This window comes from Colossoma macropomum, unplaced genomic scaffold (genome assembly GCF_904425465.1).
Source record: "Colossoma macropomum unplaced genomic scaffold, Colossoma_macropomum, whole genome shotgun sequence".
NCBI classification, from domain to species: Eukaryota; Metazoa; Chordata; class Actinopteri; order Characiformes; family Serrasalmidae; genus Colossoma; species Colossoma macropomum.
The window spans coordinates 10,024,893-10,045,282 of NW_023494787.1; the positions used below are offsets into that span (position 1 = coordinate 10,024,893).

General features: G+C 37.4%; 1 protein-coding gene across 2 annotated transcripts in view; it reads left to right on the plus strand.

Moving 5' to 3' along the window:
* Positions 1 to 16,704, plus strand: part of mmd (monocyte to macrophage differentiation-associated) — a 30,608-nt gene extending 13,904 nt beyond the window's left edge. For both annotated transcript variants that reach the window (XM_036566069.1, XM_036566068.1), the window contains exons 3-7: positions 1,201 to 1,361; positions 2,423 to 2,497; positions 8,071 to 8,172; positions 9,629 to 9,698; positions 13,077 to 16,704. In XM_036566069.1, coding sequence (XP_036421962.1) covers positions 1,201 to 1,361; positions 2,423 to 2,497; positions 8,071 to 8,172; positions 9,629 to 9,698; positions 13,077 to 13,280 — 612 coding nt within the window. In that variant the 3' untranslated portion in view covers positions 13,281 to 16,704. The remainder of the gene's footprint in view (positions 1 to 1,200; positions 1,362 to 2,422; positions 2,498 to 8,070; positions 8,173 to 9,628; positions 9,699 to 13,076) is intronic.
* The last annotated feature ends 3,686 nt before the right edge of the window (positions 16,705 to 20,390 follow it).

Here is a 20,390-nt window from a genome sequence, read left to right on the forward strand (position 1 = left end):
TGACAAGTAATAGACAGTTCTAGGCGCCATTTAGCTATCATTGTGAAACTGCATGCCTAAACCATCACCCACTTGCCTCAAAATGTGTGGAGTTGCTTGCTTATTTGGTTTCTGGCACTTTCTGTTACCTATGAAAATAACAGTTGCCATTGTCTTGAAGCCTGATTTTTTTTTTTTCCTGTACATTTGTCAATTTTGGTCCATAACAGAATGGCTGATGGATAAAAGTGTGTCACATAGTTAAAGATGATAGTAGCCCCTGTGATGAAGCTGGAACTATGAATCTTGTCAATTTCTATATGTATAGACATAAACATTGGGGAAAACTTTGTACATTTGATTTTTGGCTGCGTCATCGCTCTGAACAATGATGTGGGAAGCACTGCACTGCATCATTGTTTCATTGGGACATAGAAACTTCTGAGTCACAGCCACAACATTTCTCAGATAGGCAGAAATAATGAGTTATTTAGAGTCAATACATTCCATAAAGGTTACCACCAGTGCTGGGAAGAAGCCCATAGTCAAGTGCAAGGTCAGCTTGTCAAGTTTATATCTGTAACAATGAGTGGCGTATGAATGTCCACCACAAAATTATCACATGCTTGCCTCAAACCTTGTATGTGTAATTAGGTCATCTCAAATAGACCTGTGCGGTTTCTGACACTGTATGACCTACTGTTATTTAAAAAAAAAAATAGGTAGGAGTACGCTGCCTACCTAAAAATGTTCTTTTGTCTGTTTTTGTATTTAACAGTGTGGCTTTGGAGTGAATTGTGAGAGTAGGGGTCTGTACGGGTACTTAAGTGCTCAGTTAACCATTCCAGGTTTCACTATTGGAGTACTGAAGTTACTGCATGGGTGTTTTAGTTCCATCACTGGAAGAGTTGGAAAATATTGAGACCTGTTGCCAAGGAGTTTAAGAAGTTAGATGTAGTATGGGTTTATGCTAACTAGAGTAACTACTTCTGTTGACATTAGATGTACTCAACAATGAGAAGCATTTCGCTGACAAACTAAGATGTCGATGATGATAAGTCCTCATTAGCATTCAACTCTATACCAATTAGTTGTAGCTCATTAGCTCATCTGAAAAGGCTAAATTGTTGGATGCAATTGCTGGATGGGGGAAACAGTAATTTCAGAGAGCCTTTCAATGTTCACGTACTCATATGGACCTCTTTTTGTGTGTATGTGTAGCTCCTGATTGTGCCTGCGATCGTGGGCATGGCTCTGCTCCACCGGCTATCAGACGACCGCTGGGAGCGAATTACAGCGTGGGTTTATGGCATGGGCCTCTGTGCGCTCTTCCTCATCTCCACCGCCTTCCACATCATCACCTGGAAAAAGAGCCACATGAGGTCAGACTGACCCCGAAAGGGGCTGGGGAGGGAGGGAGGGAGAGAGAGAAGGATGTACCGATGGACAGATAGACGGACAGCTTTAAGAATGAATATTTGAATGTTCAGCATTCCACCACCCTCTCACAAATAACATTGGCTTTTATACAGGGAGATTCACTCGAAAGAGGCCCTGAATATTCTGTTGTAACTCCCGTTAGGATGAAGCAATCTGAACCAAAAAATACGCTACATACCTTGACGTATGTGTAATCGATTCAATTACATGCGATGCTGGAAGTGATCTCCGTTTTCTGCCAGACACATGAAGCGGTAAGGGGGTATGCACCTGGAAGTTGCGAACAGCGGTTAAACGTTGCGACGGATGTCCAGCGCCTACCTCATTGTTCTGACGGCTTGTTCGAAGCTTCATATACTGAGGAGAGCTTCATATACATATCCCAGTGAGAGCTATTACAGAATATTTGGGGCATCTTTTGAATGAATCTCCCTGTATAACTAGTTCTTGTTAAATACGTTTAACACATGTAATTTGTGCAGACCGTTGAGTGGAAACTGTTGAAAGAGTGTATTTCTGAATAGGTGTGTAGAACAACATGTACCAGTCTGAAGGTGGTGATTCAACTGCATTGATTTTAGAGTGTAATAACTGATTATAATAAAAATCAGCAAAGCATAATGTTAATTTTTAGTTAATAAAATTTCAGGCTATTTTCAAATGTAAAATACTCTCCAGAAGTTAAGTGCATTGTTTTCATTTTCTGTGTTCCACTAATGCTTTAATGGTTTGTGCAGTTACAGTTGTGTATTCAGTGCATTTTTATAAGTAATTCTGAATTGGACTAAAATAATCTATATGACATGAACTTTAAACATTTAAAATTCCTTCCTGCATTTAATAATATTCCCGAAGAATCTCAATCAAATGAGGTCAGAGATTTACACCCCTAGATGTGAACTTATGGTCAAAGTCAAATATTCAAACTCATTCCAAGAAGAAATTTACATTAGGTGAGGTGTGGGTAAAAATTATACAAATGTTTTTGTTCCACTGCCTGCAGGACCATGGAGCACTGCTTTCACATGTGTGACCGAGTTGTCATCTACTTTTTCATCGCTGCCTCCTACACACCATGGTGAGCATTCAACCCAGTGAAGGATCAAAACATGCACTGTAAAAGTACACCAGCAAAACAGTGGTGCCACATTTTAAAAAAGGCTTTGAAAAACAGTGAGTGTAACTTTAAGGGGAGAGTTTGTGAATGTGTAAGTTGGCTTGTCAAAGGCATTACTGTTAAATCCCAGGAGGTTCTTAAGATGTTGCTAGGCCATTGTTATGGAATCCCAGGTGGTTGCTAATGTGTGTTTATGTAGTGGCAGTTAGATATGAATTCAACATTGTTATTCATTTTCTATGGGGGAAAATACTGTGTTTGAACAAACACTGTTTGGAACTCGTGCGTGCGATTGGGGCCAAAAGTGCAAGTGCACTATACTCCTATAAGCTCTACGATCCTGTAAAGTTTTGTGGCTCTTGCTCAAAAACAGCTTAATAAAATGCAGTGAGTACAATTTTTATGATACATGCAGTTGTTCTGAAGATGTGTCACAGAAACATCCCAACTCTGAAATTTAATCTTGTCTCTTTAGTTGCCATGGTGGCTTCACTGAATTTGGGACAGTAACTATTACACAATAACATTTCCTAAGGTTATTATCTTACCTCCTGCTGATTATAAAAGGGTTTTACAGAAGCATCAACTAGACAAGATTTCCTAAATGCTTTTATAATTTTGGGATGACTCCAATGGTGTCCTAACATTTGTTTCAAGCTCCATTTCTGCCACAGTAGCATAACACAGTAACTTTCATAGTAGTGTTACACTATATGATGTGAAGTTGGTAGGTGTGTTTTTCTTCTGGTGGGGTATTAGAGAGAGGGATCAAAGTGTACTTTTAGATGCTCATCTAAAGTGAATTGTTACAATTAAAAAGATTAGTAGGAAAGGAAAAATATCAGATTGATATCAGTATTGGTCAGTACTCCAGATTTTAATATTGGCATCCGTATCAGAAAAGATAAAGTAATATCGTGCCATCTATTGTTCCTGCTTATCAAACTAAACATTGTGATGCATGTTATGTATTGCGGAAATGTCTTGAAGTGTGATGTTTTGCCATATTGCCCACTCCTAATTGTGATGTAATTTACCATGATGCTAATTTCTAGCTCAGTGGTTTTACTGCAGCTGACCCAGCTCCTTTAATGCCTTGGCCATTACCTGACGAGTTGTATAAGGCTTGTTAGATTATGGCTGGGATTGGGAGCTACTGCAGTAGCTTATGCAAACACTCAAATCTGATCCTAGAAAAGAGAATGGGGCATGAAAAACAAGTGTACAGTCTCTACTGTCTTATCATTTCCTTAGAGCAGTGTTTCTCAATCCTGGTCCTGGAGACCCCCTGCCTTGCTAATCAGCTAATTAACAGCCCATTATTGAGTTAAAGTGGCTATGTTAAAGCAGGAAAAGCACTATGTGCAGGGCAGTGGGCCTCAAGGACTGAGATTGAGAAACACTGCCTTAGAGCACGTAAGTGTGTGAGAGGGTGTTTGTGAATGGAAATGGAAGTGAAAGAGTTGCGTGCAATGGGGGCAAATGTAGCGCAAGAGTCAGGAAGAAAATAGATGTGGGCTCTGGATGTAGCTTAAAGGTTAAGAGAGTGTATGTGTCTGTGAGTGTGTGTTAGGGCAGCACAACATATTGTCTGGTGATTGTTATGATTTTGGCTTTTTCAGTATTGATATCACATTTTACTGCAATATGCAAATGAGCTCTTCTCAGCACTCAGCATTAACGATTGCTCAGATGCTCCAGGCAAGTAAAATATTCATTCGGAGCAGCAGCATTAAAGAATCACTTGTCTGGGCAAGCTGATGTTTCGCCATACGGTTAGCAGCCATATTTGGAAAAATGGAAAATTCAGTTGTTCATGGAGTTACATCCAGCCAAACACACAGGTTTTGATACTCATTTGTAGAGAAAGTAGTGATTTGAAATGTCATTGATGCAGGAGAACGTGACTAAGTTATTGGAAAAACTTAATTTCCTCTCAGAAATATTCATTTCCTTAGATTAAGTTTGACCCAGTTTTTAGGTTTTACCTTGAAAAAGCAGACAAACTGAATGGTTCTTTGTTGACACTGTCATTTACAGAAAACAGTAACTTAAAGGCTGTGAAAATCCTTCTGCCATCTCGTGCCTAAAATGCTGCTCGCTCCTCAGGAGCGCTGGTCAAGTGTGAGCATATGATGAAGGCGTAAATGATAGTTCTAACTGAATAGTACAGAAGACACATGCACTTTCTGTCTCTCTCACTTTTGTCTCTTTCGTGCACTCTCTCTTACTCTTTATCCTGCTCTCCCTCGTATCTCCCTCTCTATATTCTTCCTCTCTTACTCCCTCTTTACTTTTGCACTCTCTCTATCTTTCTTTCTTTATTTCTCTACCTCTCTCCTTCCTCTCTCTTTCCCATTCCCCCTCTCTATTTCTCCATCTAACTCTCTCCTCTTTTCTTCCTCCCTCTCTCCCACTCTCTCTCTTTCTCTTTCTCTCTCTTTCTCTCTCTCTCTCTCTCTCTGTCTCTCTCTCTCTCTCTTTCTAATAGTAAAAATGATAACTTCTCTGAAAATGTTAAGGAAAAGTGCATAGATAACTTCTGCTGACAGTAGACTTTCACTTCACTTGCTCAACCGAGCAAGTTGTGAGAGAGTCAGTGTTGAACCCTGCCTCTAACCAATCACAGCGTTTGTACTGTGTGAACATCCTGACCAATCATGTTTTCACACATGTGTTTCTGCGAGTGTTTTGATGAATAGAAGTACTTATGTTTTTAGTAGTGGGAAAAAAAATCTATCATTAGATGTCAGAATCAGACTGTCATATAGGCTCTGTGTTTCCACTACAGTAAATTAATTCACACGCACACAATCTGGCTTGGAAGTGGAAAGAAACTGAAGATTCTCACTAATATTTACAGTCACAAATTGGTTACATATGAAGTAAAAGGCCCAAAAACATTGTAAAACAGAGAAACTTATGTAGGAACAACCAGCTCAGAAGATTCAGACTCAGGCTAATTCAGTAATATTCATAGTTAGGCTTTAAGTAAATGTTTGTGTTTACTGAAAGATGAACTGCGAAACTGCTGTATACAGAGTAAAGAATATGCCATACGAGGAAAATTCTCAGCGTTTTCTGTAAGTTCTGCTTCAGTGTCCCGATGGTTCAGATGAGTTGTAGAATAGTGAAAATATAAGACTTCATGGTTCCCTCAGGCATCTGTAGCTGAATTCCAGAGTGCTTGCGCTATAACGATGGAAAACACCCTGTTTTCAAAAATGCCAAAAATGTTTTACTCAACCAGATGGTATAGATTTTTGCAACACACAGGAACAGTGCAAAAATATGGTCACTTCTTCTGACCTCTGAACCTTCTGTTCAATAGCAAACCATATATAGCAAGGCTGCCCAAAGTTGGCTCACAAAGATATTTGATTTGGGCTGCCAGAGAGTTGCCTAATCCCTAAAAGTAAATTACTTGGGTCAATAGTGCAAGTCACTCTTTAACTACATCACTATATTAGTCTACCAGTGCAGTCTGAGTATATTGCAATTGCAATATGCAGCAATGTAATCACAACTATAGAATTATGTCTTTAATCTACTTACGTATGTATAGATTTAGATATTTTTAGAAACAACCAATCTAGCCTCTGATGTTAGAAACTAAGTTCTCATTGTAAAGACACTCCAGAGACAAAAGACGTTACAGAACAGATTATAGAAATGTCAATGTTTTATTGTTTCATCAAGAAAACACTGTGCTCTGTTATTATAGTAGAACAAAATGTAGCTTGTATGTTGGGAAATGCTGCAATATCCTTTAGAATATGGATGTAAATTTTCATGAACGCAGGTATTCTAGAAGTTAGTTTTTGTTTGTGAATGTAGAGAAAACGTTTTTTGAGAGAGTTTTAACAGTTTTAAGAACTGTGTTAGCCAGTGAGATGTCAAATGTGTAAATGCTGTGATTTTAAAGAAAATAAAAAAAATAATGAATCTTGTAGATTGTACAGGATTGATAATGAGACAGAATGATAATGAAACAGTGAACCTGGTACGGTCAAATCTGAATGTAAAATGAGCTCACACAGATTTCACCGACAATTTAGTTATTCATCAGTTTCATCTTTGCTGTATCTGTAGATCAAACTTGCATCTGGTTACACTGGGAATTACACTGTGCTTTTGTTTTATGCTAACTACTGACTGCCTAAAAAATTATATAAAACAGCAATGCAGGATCATCTCATACACTGCAGTAATACAGCATTTAAAACTGTTACTTTAGGAGAATAATCAAATTACACAATCACCTCATTCTACCATCTTAAAAAAAAAAACGGAGACCTTTTGTTTATTTCACATTTTAATCTTTTAAGTCGTCATAATTTTGACAGTGAAGTTTGGTCAGTAGGGGAGCAGTGCACTCATTACCCAACCTCAAACTCCACTTACAAACACAGCCATTGGCTCACGAGCTGCTGAATACTATCCTTTTATTGCTCCCTACTGAAACATCTGCGTGAATTAGGGGATGCTTCATGTAAATGATATGTAAATTAGTTACCGTTAGGCTGGTGCTTGAATTCACATACTGAAGCTGATTCACCATTTGCGCTAAAACGTCCACTTGTTTTCACATCGTATGAATTCAGACGCAGAGTAGCAAAGGTGATTAATTCCGTGCTCTTATTTTACATGACTTTCAAGAATAAGAGACCATGTAGTTGTGCCTTGTGTCTAAGCCATCCTTAAAGTTGTTAATTTTTGGAAAGTACAGTGAAATGTAGGGATGAAAAAATATGCCAAAATGAACATATTTCTGATAAGTTTTGACTATTTTTACAGGCTTGCCTTAAATTAAAGCAAACAACTGAAATGTTGCAAAAAATGAGTGCGTTCCCATCAGCTCTGTACATAATGATAAAACTCTACATCACATCTGTAAAAATATTTTGATAAATGTATCCAGAGAGAAGTCTTTAATGTTGAGCAGTTTTTCTTTATTGTTTTCTTTAATGGTACAGATATATTTTACATCGTACAGTCAAAACACACTGGCAAAAATAACAACACTGGAAACAGGCCTTGGAGCACTTGAACATTACGCTGCTGTTTATTCTTTTATATCACCATTATGTTTTTTTTACTTTGATAAGATAAACTTCTGTTTTAATTTCTTCATAAGTTCACTGGAACCTGCTGCCTCCTGTTGTGTTGCGCAGCTGCTGCCAGGCAAAAACAAAATCACTTGATCAGTCATGACTTTAATCTATTTACATATTATTTGTTCAGCAAATGCATTTTTATCATTTATCTCATTTTGTTTTAGCAGCAAAAAAGCTTTATCTACTTTGAATGTGGAAAAGAATGTGGACCGATTCAATGTTTGCCATTTTCATCAAATGTTTATCTGATTTGTCACAATACACAAAACAATATATGGATGGAAACAAAGCTTGAGAGAGGAAGTGATATAGAAAGAGCATGCAGGTCTGAATGTATGCCAAGGTACACTATTAAGAAAAAGAACTGTTTGATTTATGAGGTGTAAGCTAATTGTCTGCCTGTACGTATGTGTGTAGGTTAAATCTGAGGGAACTGGGGCCTCTCGCTTCTCACATGCGCTGGTTTGTCTGGCTCATGGCTGCCGCAGGAACAATATACGTCTTCAACTACCACGAGAAGTAAGTCTGACCCTTCACTTCATATGACCTCTGAATTATAGAGAACTATGTATAGCAGGGCTGCCCACAAGTTGGCCCACAAGAATGTTTGATTTGGTCTCCCAGAGAGTTGCCTAATCCCCCATTCTCTCATACATTGAGAAAGCACATACTTTTGCATTTTTAATTAGAACTTTTTAATATTGTAGCCTCATTCATTTAAAAAGCAATTTTAGTAACAGAACATGTAGTGCAATGCCATAAAATTTTAAAATCTGTGTAACCCTTTACACTATACTGTTGTCACTCACTGCAACACATCTTTAACAATACATAACTAGCAGTTATACTTAAAGATCTCCAGTTTAAACAATTCCTTTTACTGAATATACAGGTGAGGCATTGTACTATGTATGTTAAGAAACCAGTAGAGTATTTTAAAAATCCAATTCTTTCATGTGTACTAACAACGTGTAAAAAAAAAAAAATAAAAAAAGTAAAGATAACAAATTGCTAGCTAGCACTTTGGCCCATCTAGAAGTTTGGCCAAACAAATCCTATAAATAGTTCATTGGAAAAAGAAGTGAAACCTTTAAAAAGACGTGTGAATACATGCAGATATTATTTGGGTGGTGGATACGACAATGCGACACTGACACTGGTGGTGGTGTGTTAGTGTGTGTTGTGCAACTTAGTTTAAATAAAAGTTTAAATTTAATAAAAACTTACTTTAATCACAGGTTCACAAATGTGTTTTCCTTTACTATATTGCATCTGTAGGTCTTTGTTCATAAACATAGACTAGCCCAAACAAATTAACTATAAAATTAAAGTGTTTGTATAAATTATATAATTATATAAATTCAGAAAAAAAACATCCCAGTCAAACTGCATATGTGTACATATTTCTATATTGTGGTCTGTTTACACAAAGTTTGGTTAGAGTCAGGAGTTTCTTCCGTCATTTATGTAGGAATAGGCACTCCCAAACTTTTACGCTGTTGCACTGACGTTTAACGGTATGCTAGCACTGGGTCGGTATGTCCAACAGGTCAAAACAAGCTGAAAACAAAGTGCGTGGTGTATCCTGATTGGTGTGCTTGCTTCAGCTTTCGTTTTGATGTGTTACGTTTTTATGCACACATAAGCCAAAAGGAATGACAGATTTCGCATAATGTAGTGGAGTAAAAAGTAAGATATTTGTCACCCAAAATGGAAATACTTCAGTAAAGTACAGATACACGGAAAAACTACTTAAGTACAGTAACGAATTACATTTACTTCGTTACTGTCCACCACTGGTAATATGTAATACAGGTGTGTCCCTCTGGTTTAAAAAGGCATTGTCATCATATCATCATCTGTTTTTTAACTAAGTAATCAAGTTGAATTGAGTATTGCGACAGCACTGATACAATGGCTCAAACTTTCTAGTCTTTCTAGCATGCTGAGTTTTTGCTGTGTTGTTTTGTTGCAGGTATAAACTTATTGAACTGGCCTTCTACTTGACTATGGGCTTTTTCCCAGCACTGGTGGTGACCTCAATGGTAGGTGTCGACTGTAAATAGCTCATTATTTCTGCATGACTATGCAAGACCTGAAAGGGTTATGACTCAGAAGTCTCTACATCAACCGCAGTGATGCAGGGCAGCACTTCCCACATTAGTTGTTTAAAACGATGTTTAAAAAAAATACACAGTATTACACTGTTTCTCGTATACTCCAAATATAGTTGATCAACAAAGACACATACATTTTGTTCATATGTATAGATAACCATATGTCATACAGCGTCAGAAAGCACATATCTGAGTCTATATTAGATTACTTAACAACTGAACATGGTTTGACGTGAGTGTGTGATGTTTTAGGCATTCAGTATCACAATGGAGTCCTGTAGCTCCAGAGTGAAAGTAAAGAAACTAACCAAACATGTCTTGGCTAGGTTTGGAATAAGGGGGAAAGTTGGAACTGTATTTTTAGGAGAAACAGTTTCTTAGTCAAAATAGAGGTTCAAATTATTTTCCCCTTGTACACCGAGATGTATTAAATGCCGTGTCTCCATCTAGACTGGATATAGGTATCATGTTGTGGCCTCCAACCTCGACAGACAATCTTGACAAACAGGATACTCCCCTTTCTCCAGTTACCTGAGGTTTCCCCTTGCACACACTCTCTGCGGCCAGAAAAGCTGATGTAACTTTCACTTCATATGTGCATGCTGGATGGCAATTGCTTAATTAATGAATGAGCTACATCAGTTCATTCAGGTCATCATCCTACACTTTGGAAACTGGCTGTCTGAAACTGTGCTGTCATCACTGTATGCCAAAAAAAAAGCATTGCTATATTGAATACCTATATATAGGACAGAAATCACTATATTTAAGCAATATAGGAGAGAGTTGGACTGTATAAGAGTTGGACTTGGACTAAACTCCTTTTGACCGTATACCTTAATTGTTTATTTTTATTAAAATGAATTAGAATAAATTGTATTATCACTACCAATACAGCCATAACACTGATTTAGCCAATTTTGAGCATAATTCAATAACACTACCCAAGTACCTACACATAAAGATCATATTTAGATTAAAACACAAAACAAGTTTATGTAATTGCTGAAAGTGTGTTTCGGTAGTGACAATTGTTAATGTGACACAGAGACTCATTTACTTCAAAACAGTGGGATCTAACTGCTCACCATGTGGCCCTGAAGGACAGGGATGCAGTCTCACTTCCTGCTCTAAGATGCAGGGGTGTGGCTAAAATTAGGCTCCGTCAATGGGCTAAAACTCTTTGTGTTTCGGTAGTGACATGTAATTGTAGCAGTGTTTTTTGAATATTTGTCTGAAAATTAAACTTAGGATAAATCTAAATCTTTCAACTTCAGGAATCAAAAAGATCTTGAACATTAAAAAAAAAAAATTAGAAAGTACTTTCACAGCCGCCTCTCAATAGAAACTACCCTGTAAATGATGTTTTTTGTATATATTCATATTTTTACTCTCAATGTCTTGGGTTTAAATAGATCATAAAATAATCATTGTAAATCTAAGTGAATAGTGAATACTTTTTTTTTTTATTATTTTTCTTAATAGTTTTTTATTGTGGGACTAACTAATTTGGTAGAATTATAAACGTGTATGTAGATTTTTAATGTGGGGTGCTTATGGCACAGTTTCAGACAGAGCCTGTTACTATGGTTCATCATATGGTAGTGCAGTATGCTGACTTTAACAAGCAATTTCTCTTAGATATATGGTGATTAGGGGTTCTCTGCTGTATAAATATTTTAAAGATAATAATAAACTGCAGTTCTGCAAAATAAAGAGCAAAGAAGGGCAAAGAAGTCCTGAACGTTGTGACAAATGTGCTTTCATATTGGTAGTTCTGCCAAAAAGGTAGTAGCCTTTTTCGTTACGCATAGAGCCTTAAAACTGTCATTATAACAGATTCAGCGCAGCCTGATTAAACCAAATGTCCTTTTGCTCCAGCTGGTCTGTGAAGCACTTCAGAACCCATCCCATCCTGTATTCTGCTTGTTTTTGGCTAATTCCTGTTTGTTTAGTTGTCCCACCATCACAACTACAGACTGAAAAGCTGGCTTGGAGGCATTGGCAGGTTTTGAATTTAATGTAGATTTGCTGTGACAGTCTTTTGTAGAATCAGACTAAATGGGCTGCGGCTCAAATGTTATTTTAAAGAAATTATATATATATATATAAAGTTATATTATTGTTTGTGCTAAAGTAATGTTTGTGCGTTAGCAGTTGTTAGCTGCAGCATAAAGCAAGTCATTACTTGGCAGCCGGTGTTCAGCGGAATGGTAGTTATCATGGAAAAAACGGTTCAAACACTTCTCAACCGATTGTCAGATAAGATTGTGTTGTTGGAACTAACTGCTATATACAGTTCTCTATGTTGCCCTATTCACTATAGAATACTTTATTTTGGGACTTTGTTATAATGGTGTCAAAGAATATAGTGGAGAACATCTAGTACACTTTTACTCAGTTCCTTAACTTTACTCAGTCCCTCACTGTATTGGTATTGGCTGTGTACAAACTCTGTACCCTAGCAGACAGGAAATTATGCAGCATTATCTATGTACAGAGAAGGTAAAGCACGTCACATCTGCTAAACTAATGTATCTTCAAGAATCTTGAGTTTTCCTCTCTGAAATATAACGTCATTAGTTTACGAGTCAGTCAGTTGTTATTTCCAAATTTCTGACAGCACTTGAACACAGCATTAATGCATTTTAATCATGATTTCTATTCCCCGTAATAGTGCTCTATTTAGTGCTCCTGATTCTGTAATGTACAGAATAGTGATTAGGGATCATTTCTATTCCCTATAATGGAGTTCTGTGTACCACTCCTGATCTTCAAATGTATAGAATATTGATTAGGGTTTCATTTCTGTTCCTTAGTTGTTAATAATTAGGTGTTGTCTGGTTTTTCTATCTTTTGAATGACTGTGTGTTTGTAGGTACATGGGGTGTGCATAACAACAGAAACGTGACATGAAATACTTGGATCCATAGGTCATTTTATCTGGTACACCTACTATATAGGTGCACTTTTTAGGTATACAGGTACTGTTCGTAGCCCATCTGTTGATGCACAATTAGTCCACCAGACTGCCTCTGACCAAATATTATTTGGGCAGTGGACCCTTTTTAGTACAGTAGTGATATAAACATGGTAGTGACATGGTTGTGTATGTGGTTCTGGTATGACTCTATCAGACACAGCAGCTTTGCTGGGGCTGTAGTGTCAGCCTTTCTGATAATAGAAGCCTCATTGCTGCAGTCTCAGGCTCCCTCTTGTGGCAGAGTTGTGAAAATGCAAGGACATCTAATGACTGGGGATTGATTTTGCTTTCCACTTAACGTCTCTCTTTCTTTCTCTCTGCAGAATAATACAGATGGTCTGTATGAGTTGGCCTTTGGGGGTGTGATCTACTGCCTGGGCGTGGTCTTCTTCAAGTCAGATGGCGTCATCCCGTTCGCTCACGCTATTTGGCATGTGTTTGTTGCCATGGCTGCGGCCGTGCATTATTACGCCATCTGGAAATACCTCTACAGGAGCTCACCCAGCGACGACCTCAAGGATGCCTGAACCCTCACCTTTCGCCCAACATGCATACAAGCTGATCTCATCCTTCAACTCTTGTCTTTCTCAATGGGGAAAAGGTTTTTTCTGCTAGGCTCTTTTTCCACAACATTTGTACAATTCACTAACATCAGGTGTGCTAACATAAGCTACCGAAGTTTACGACTACGACCGTGTATTGTTTACTGTTTTCTAACAAGCTGGAGAACAGTGTAATTGTGTGTATGCATGTGTGACTGCACACGCTTCACTCGCGGCTACAGACGCCCCACGCAGCTCATGTCTGTTTCTGTAACAAACGATGAAAGTAAAACCTCTTCTTTTCCTTTTTGACCAGTATTTTTGCACAGCTCACTGCAAACTGAGGCCGGACGTTAACGTCATTTCTGTACTGTCTTTTTATTTTTATTTTTAACGCTCATTGTTACTGTTACTTTGTTTTGGAGCAATTGCACACATACACATTCCACCTTTGCTTGTTTCGGTTTTCATCAGCTGTAATCTCGTACTGTCAGGTTTTTTGGAACAGTGCATCAGGGTGTACTTTTGCATCAAAGCAAACATTTTTTCCACTTTTTCACATATACAATACTTAACTCATGGACTTTTCTGTTTTCTTTCCAACAAGGTTGTTCCACTGTGTTGTAATGTAATATATTCAGCAGTATTTGAAAGTGCTGTCTTTTCCAGAAACAAGCACTTTTGTAACATAAAGAACCACTTATATTTGATACTCCATGTTTTTGTTTTTCTCGAGTAGTTAGTTCGGTAGCTAATCCCAAGGGAGACCTGTTGTTACTGTAAGTGGTCCTGAAGAAACTGTACTGTATCTGTACCTGGAGGGTAGAAGTGTGAAGACAGTGGACAATGACTTATGAGCAGTCAGCATTTCTAGTGGAAAGTTTCTGAGAGCACTGTGAACACAAACGTGTCTTGATATGAGGGGGAGTTCCCAAGCAGAATTTCTTAAAGAGGAATGCCACCAATAATTAAGATGTAAACAAAGTCATTTAGAGTGGTTTGATGTGAAATGGTTAATTGTAGAAACTTACTGACTTGGGTTTCTTTACAGTGGTGGTGATGGGAATCAGTGGTCATGATGTTTACAACTCAAATATAGCCATCTTATTTACTATCCAAAATGACCAGTGAACCTACATGTCTTCTGAAAATGAATCAGGGATGGGAGATCAAGGTGACCTGCCATCACATTGTTCATGTTACCAAACTGTTTATATATGCAGTATGAACTGTCAGTGTTGTTGAAAAGCACAATGAGTTTGAGTTTATTCTTGGGCGTTATAGAGTACCACTTTTATTTTCTGTGCAAGTGCATTTTCCCAGGTTAATTATGTGTTGATTTACAGTGATGTAAAAATCAGTTCTACTAAGCTTGTTTATTCATGAAATTCAGCAACTGCTGCTGAGAATTTGCATTAAAAAGTTAAACAAGACAAATGTTATTATAAGTAGTATGAACATAATTAAAACGCAAGCTAATTTCAACATCACAAGTATGATCAGTTGAATTGTATCCAGAAACATCAGAGGTGCAAGAATTCTGATTGGTGCAAATGGAATCTAATATGTGATGATGTACAGAACCTGCTTTGAACGCAAGGGTTTCAAAAGAGTCAAAACACTCAGGATTGTCTACCATCACTATTAAATCTGAAAAAATCATTTTTTTATTAGGGACTATTTTCCTTTACAACGCCCTGCATGTATCTCTCCGCCCTGCACGTCTTTTAAAGACATATTTTAGTCCAAAAGCTTTTCATATGACAGACATCAGGAAATTGATACGTATTTATATCCATTTCATGTAATAACGTTCTGTGATGTAGCTTTCCGAGGCATTAAATGTTTCAGACGTCTGGTTCCTATTGCCACCGCTATGAACAGTTATGTCTTAAATCTCTCTAGAACAGCTCATTTCACATTTAAACCTCTCTGAAAGACTTTGTTTAGCTCTTAACTGCTGAATTACGCAAAAGTTTTGAAAAATCTTTGGTATTACTTAAGCTAATATTAAGAACAATAAAGGAAATCAAAAAGCATTTTGTTGATATTGGTGGCTTCTGTATCTTATGTAGTTAGCTGCATTCAAATGTTTGAATAAGCTTGTCCAATAGAAGAAAATCATAAACAGTGGGTCTTATTCACCAATATCTTTCTACGTTTTTTCTTAAATTTGTTCTTGAGAAAGGTCCTAAGAAAAAGTCTACACCAGATTCATGACTTGTTTTTAAAGTGCAGAATTGTTTACACCTTTGTGCTCTTGAGTGTGTGTAGATTCTGTTCTTACCTAAGAACAAATAAGAAAATACTGGTAAATGTCAGAATCTTTGTAAAACTGTGTAAGTGGGTTTCAAGAAGAAATTTCTTCTTAAGAACGGTTGGTGAATGAGGCCCATTCTTAGTGGACAGTGCTCACTAATTCAGCTTGTTGAACGGTCTTGCTTTGTGAAACGCCCCCCAGAGGCAGTGAATCATGTGTTTTTCTTATATTAGCCTGTTCCCCAAAAGCATTTTAAACCTCAAGATCATTGCAGCTGCCGCAGAGGGACTCAGATAGCCCAGATGATATTCCTATTCCTACCTAGCTCTTTGGGGAACCTGAAGCGTTTTCTGTATTGCTACAGTGCAGTGACCACTGTATTGCTGTTTGATTTCCACTTAGAACCTGATCGTGAAGGAGTTATTGAGACAGTATTTCTTCCCTTTTCTGTCCTAATGTGGAGGTTTTTAGCTCTGATAAATCAGCCAGAACTCACTTCGACCCATTCATACTGTTCAGTGTGCCATTCACGAAACAAAAACCAAGTTGCTTTTGGACTGCACTTCCCATCATTGTTTCCTCTGCTGTGCGCGTTAAAAAGAATCGTGGGAAATGGAGTACTCTGAGATAAGCTGCTCTTTTTTTGTATGAGTATTTTCATTCCAAAGAAATCTTCTGGATTTGCTTCCATGTACCTTGCTGAATATAGCTGGCTGTACTTCTGATGGCTTAGCTTGGCTGTATAATTAACTTTAAAATCACCGCATGGATCTTTACGGACTTAAGCCAGCTTTAAATGAGCGTGTTTGAAAGCTTGTGCTTCTGCATTAAGATAATTTCACTGTGGTTGGAAAATAGTGAGCTCAGTTATCGTTTTAGACTGTGTTTGTGAACAAGACTGATCCAGTTTTGATAACTCTTCGTAGGCTGGAACTAGCAGGATCCCTTGACTTTTGTAATATTTGTATACTCTTGTTCTGGCACATAACGTCTGTACCGGCCTTTTCAAAACAAGAAAGAGAGAATCCTTCCTGCACTGCTAGTTCCTTATTCTCTTAATCCATTCAGTGTTTGGTGCTGTACATGACAAATATTTGTGTCCAATTCTTAACGAGTTTCTAAATTATTAATAAACGATAACAGCTTTAACACACTGGCTCTGTTCTCGTCTGTTACAAACTGAAGGAATAGTTCAAACCAGCCCCTCATAAATAAAAGGTGATGCTTCTGTTTAGTATTATGCCAGTTAGTAAAGTAGCATTTGTCAGTGCTACATTATCATTGTTAGAATTAAACACATACACTTTGTTGGTGAACATCATGATATCTTGGCTGTGCAAATGTATTAGAAAGCACTATAAATTGGTATCTAGTTAAATGGACAGGATGTTCTAACTACTGCCAGAACCTTTAACTAATTCACAGCTACAAGGTTCCTCTTAGAGTTGTTAATGTATTCTTGAACTACGGTTACTAAAGGTGACCTTTAGGTTGGTCAGGACCTTGCTGTCATTTTAATGAACCGAACAACTAAGAATTGGACATTGTGCTATTTAAAATGCATTATTATTCAGTTTCAGTGCAGACAATGACTTTAACCCAATAACCCAATAGGGTCCATCATACTTTGGATTTTTCAATTTTTGTAACTCATCGCTATCAAAAAAAAAGTATCTCTGGTAAAATGGTAATTTTTCAGGAGAAGGCAAAAACATTATTTTCAATGAAAGTCAAAGAGGCCATTTCAGACCATTTCTATCAGTCCAGTCATTATGAAATTTGACACATTGTAAAGAACAGCTGTTGTGCTCAAAAGATTCCAAAAAACAAAATCTGAGAAAAATGTAAATTCAAAAATATGAAGCTATCATTGCATCAGCTCAGTGATGAACCCCAGTTATAGTGTAATAGCTGACTGTATGGTTTCTTATTCTATCTGTCATATTCTGACATCTGGTTTTAGTTGCATAAATCTCAACCTTAAACATTTTGCTCAGAATTCCTAATCAGAAATCTCAGTCCAAATTTGAAGGACACTCCAGCCAAAGAGAAAGAATGAATGAATGAATAAATGGTCACATCACCTGTTGCAAACCAGCAGGAGTTGTAGGAGTTGCCTCCTACAGCCATGCCACAGTGGTCTGATGATGTACATTGAAGGTGGAAGTAAATTTGGAAAGACTGCAAGAGCTTTGAGGGGGATACTCAGAGATGGGCAATGTCTTTTTCATTGCCTGGCTAATTCTTAAAGTGAATTATTCCCCTGAAATAAGAAAAAAATTGACAACCAAGTGAGGTTAGTGCTTTATCACCAAGACTAGCTAACACTGCAGATTTGCCTCTAGATTGGTGGCAAACAGTTTGATGTATGCGGAAATGTTCACGAAAAGATTTTAAATATTTTCCCCTTTACTATGTTTCTGTTTAAATACTTGTGGTAAGTGTCATGTGGCACAAAGTAAATGACTGGTTTTATTTTAAACCAGGAAATAAATGTTACCCATCCTGGAAAGTATGCAGCAGTTCAGCAAGCTTTTCTCAGCAGGTTTTTTCAGTGGAATTTCCCTTAAAGATACAGGAAACAAAGGAACAGTTCCACCACACTGTGCTAAATTTCTATCAGTTAGCCAAATTAAAGTTTATGCAAATCTGCAAACATAGTGTTTGTACTAGGGGGCAGTGTTGTATTCAACAAAATAGAATATATGGAAAACAAAAAAGAAAGCTAGAATAGATTTTCAACCCCAGGAATGGTCTCATGTAACATTGTAGTAGTGAGAGAATGGGTAGAAGTTAAATATCTGATGCAATAAATGAGAATTCAATTGTTTGGCTATTTTGTTTAGCTGTGTTTTGGGTCTTGTCCCAACCCCAATGCTAGCAGGTGTACTTCCCTGCGCAACCAATCAGCATTCGCTTTACACAAGGCACCACAAATACTTTCACATGTACTCAAATTTTTGAAGGTTTGTGCATCAGCTAAGATTACCCTGCATGTTGACTAAGATATTTTTGAGTGGATGTCAAAATTGTTTACAGCTTAATCAGGACAAAACAGAGATACTGAAACTTGATACTAAATCCCAGCAAAACTTATTAGTGACAAGTTGGGCCTTTTTGCAGGAAAACATGCATGAAAACCTGTCCATGCATTCTGCCACTTTCTTTTATGCTGCTAAAATGTGGAACTCTGAAACATTCACAAATAAGCAGCCAGGTTTTTAAAGAAACATCTGAAAGCATCTTTTTACAAACCTAAGTCCAAAAACATTGGGACAGTGAATTTGTGAAATGCATATAAAACAGAAACCAGTGATTTGTAAATCCACTTTGACATGTATTTCAATCAAAAAAGTACAACGACAAGATATTTATTGATGTTATTTATTATTCTATCAAGTTCATTGCTTTGTCGAAATTGATGCCTGAAATGGCAAGTGTGATTTCAGACAAGGAACAGTGTGCAGTATAAAAAAAACAGCTTAAACTGGTCATGCACTCATGATTGGATATAAAGGAAGCATTCAGGAAAGGCTGAGTCCTTTGTGAGCTAGGATGGATCAAGGCTCACCACTTTGCCAACAAATGCATCAGCAAATAATCCAACACTTTAGGAACAGAGCTTCTCAATATGCGATTACAAGGATTTCAGGTTTTGCACACACTATGGTGCATGACATCGTCGAAAGATTTAGGGAATCCGAAGAAATTGGTGTGCGAAAAGGGCAAGGCCAAAAGCCACAACTGAATACCTGTGTCCTTTGATCCCTCAGTTAGCACTGCATTAAAAACCACATGGGCTTGGAAATACTTTGACAAACCGCTGTTAATAAACATTATTTGTCGCTTTCTCCACAAAGCATGTTAAGACTGTACTTTGAACTGTGGAAGCCATATGTTAACAACAATCAGAAACGCTGCCGACTTCTCTGAGCCTGAGCTCATCTATAATACACTAATGCACAGTGGAAATGTGTACTGTTGTCCGATGAGTCAAACTTTCAGATTGTTACCAGCATAAAGTTCAAGTTTCAAGCATCAAATTTAGAATCAGCACACATTTACAAAAAATGTTTATGAGATAAAACATCAAATATTGAATGTTTTTGTGTACCGTTTTTAATTTAATACAGGTACAACAGGCTCACTGATTTCCGTTTTTACTAGCATTTCACATACTGTCCCAACTTTTTTGGAGTTGAGGTTTGTAATTTAGCTTTTACCTAAATTAATAATGAAACTAATTTATGATTCTATTTTGCCCATCATTTTATTCAGTTTTATTACTATTCATATCTTGCATGTTCTTCTTTTTAAAATTACTATTTTACTGTAAAGCACTTTAAGCCACTACATGTATGAAACTTCATCTGTAAATAAATGTTATCATTATTGTTATTACCCATAAACCTTTTCTCCAGAACTCTATGCAAATACATTTATGTGCATCTGAAACTGCCTCCAAAAGTGGAGCACTGGAGCACATTTCAGTGACTAGCTTCTCATGCCACTGGGCAAAAAAGGAGGGAGAGAGCCTGTGAGAGGAACTTAGAGGACTTTATTAGACACACTGAAATTACAGTGAGACAACAGGAGGAGGTCGGGCACACAGGAGCATAAAGACATCAAGGTTTATGCTTCTGACACACAAGATTAAAACACACCTTGAAATTATTTCCACCTTCTCTCCTTTAAACAGTCTTTTGGTGTTGCCATCAATACAGCGGTAACAAGCCTACTGCAGTGATTGAATTAAAAAAATAATAACCATAGTAATAACGTGGTCCAACTCCTCCGCCAATACCTAGGCCTTTCCTTAAAACTTCCTTCAAACT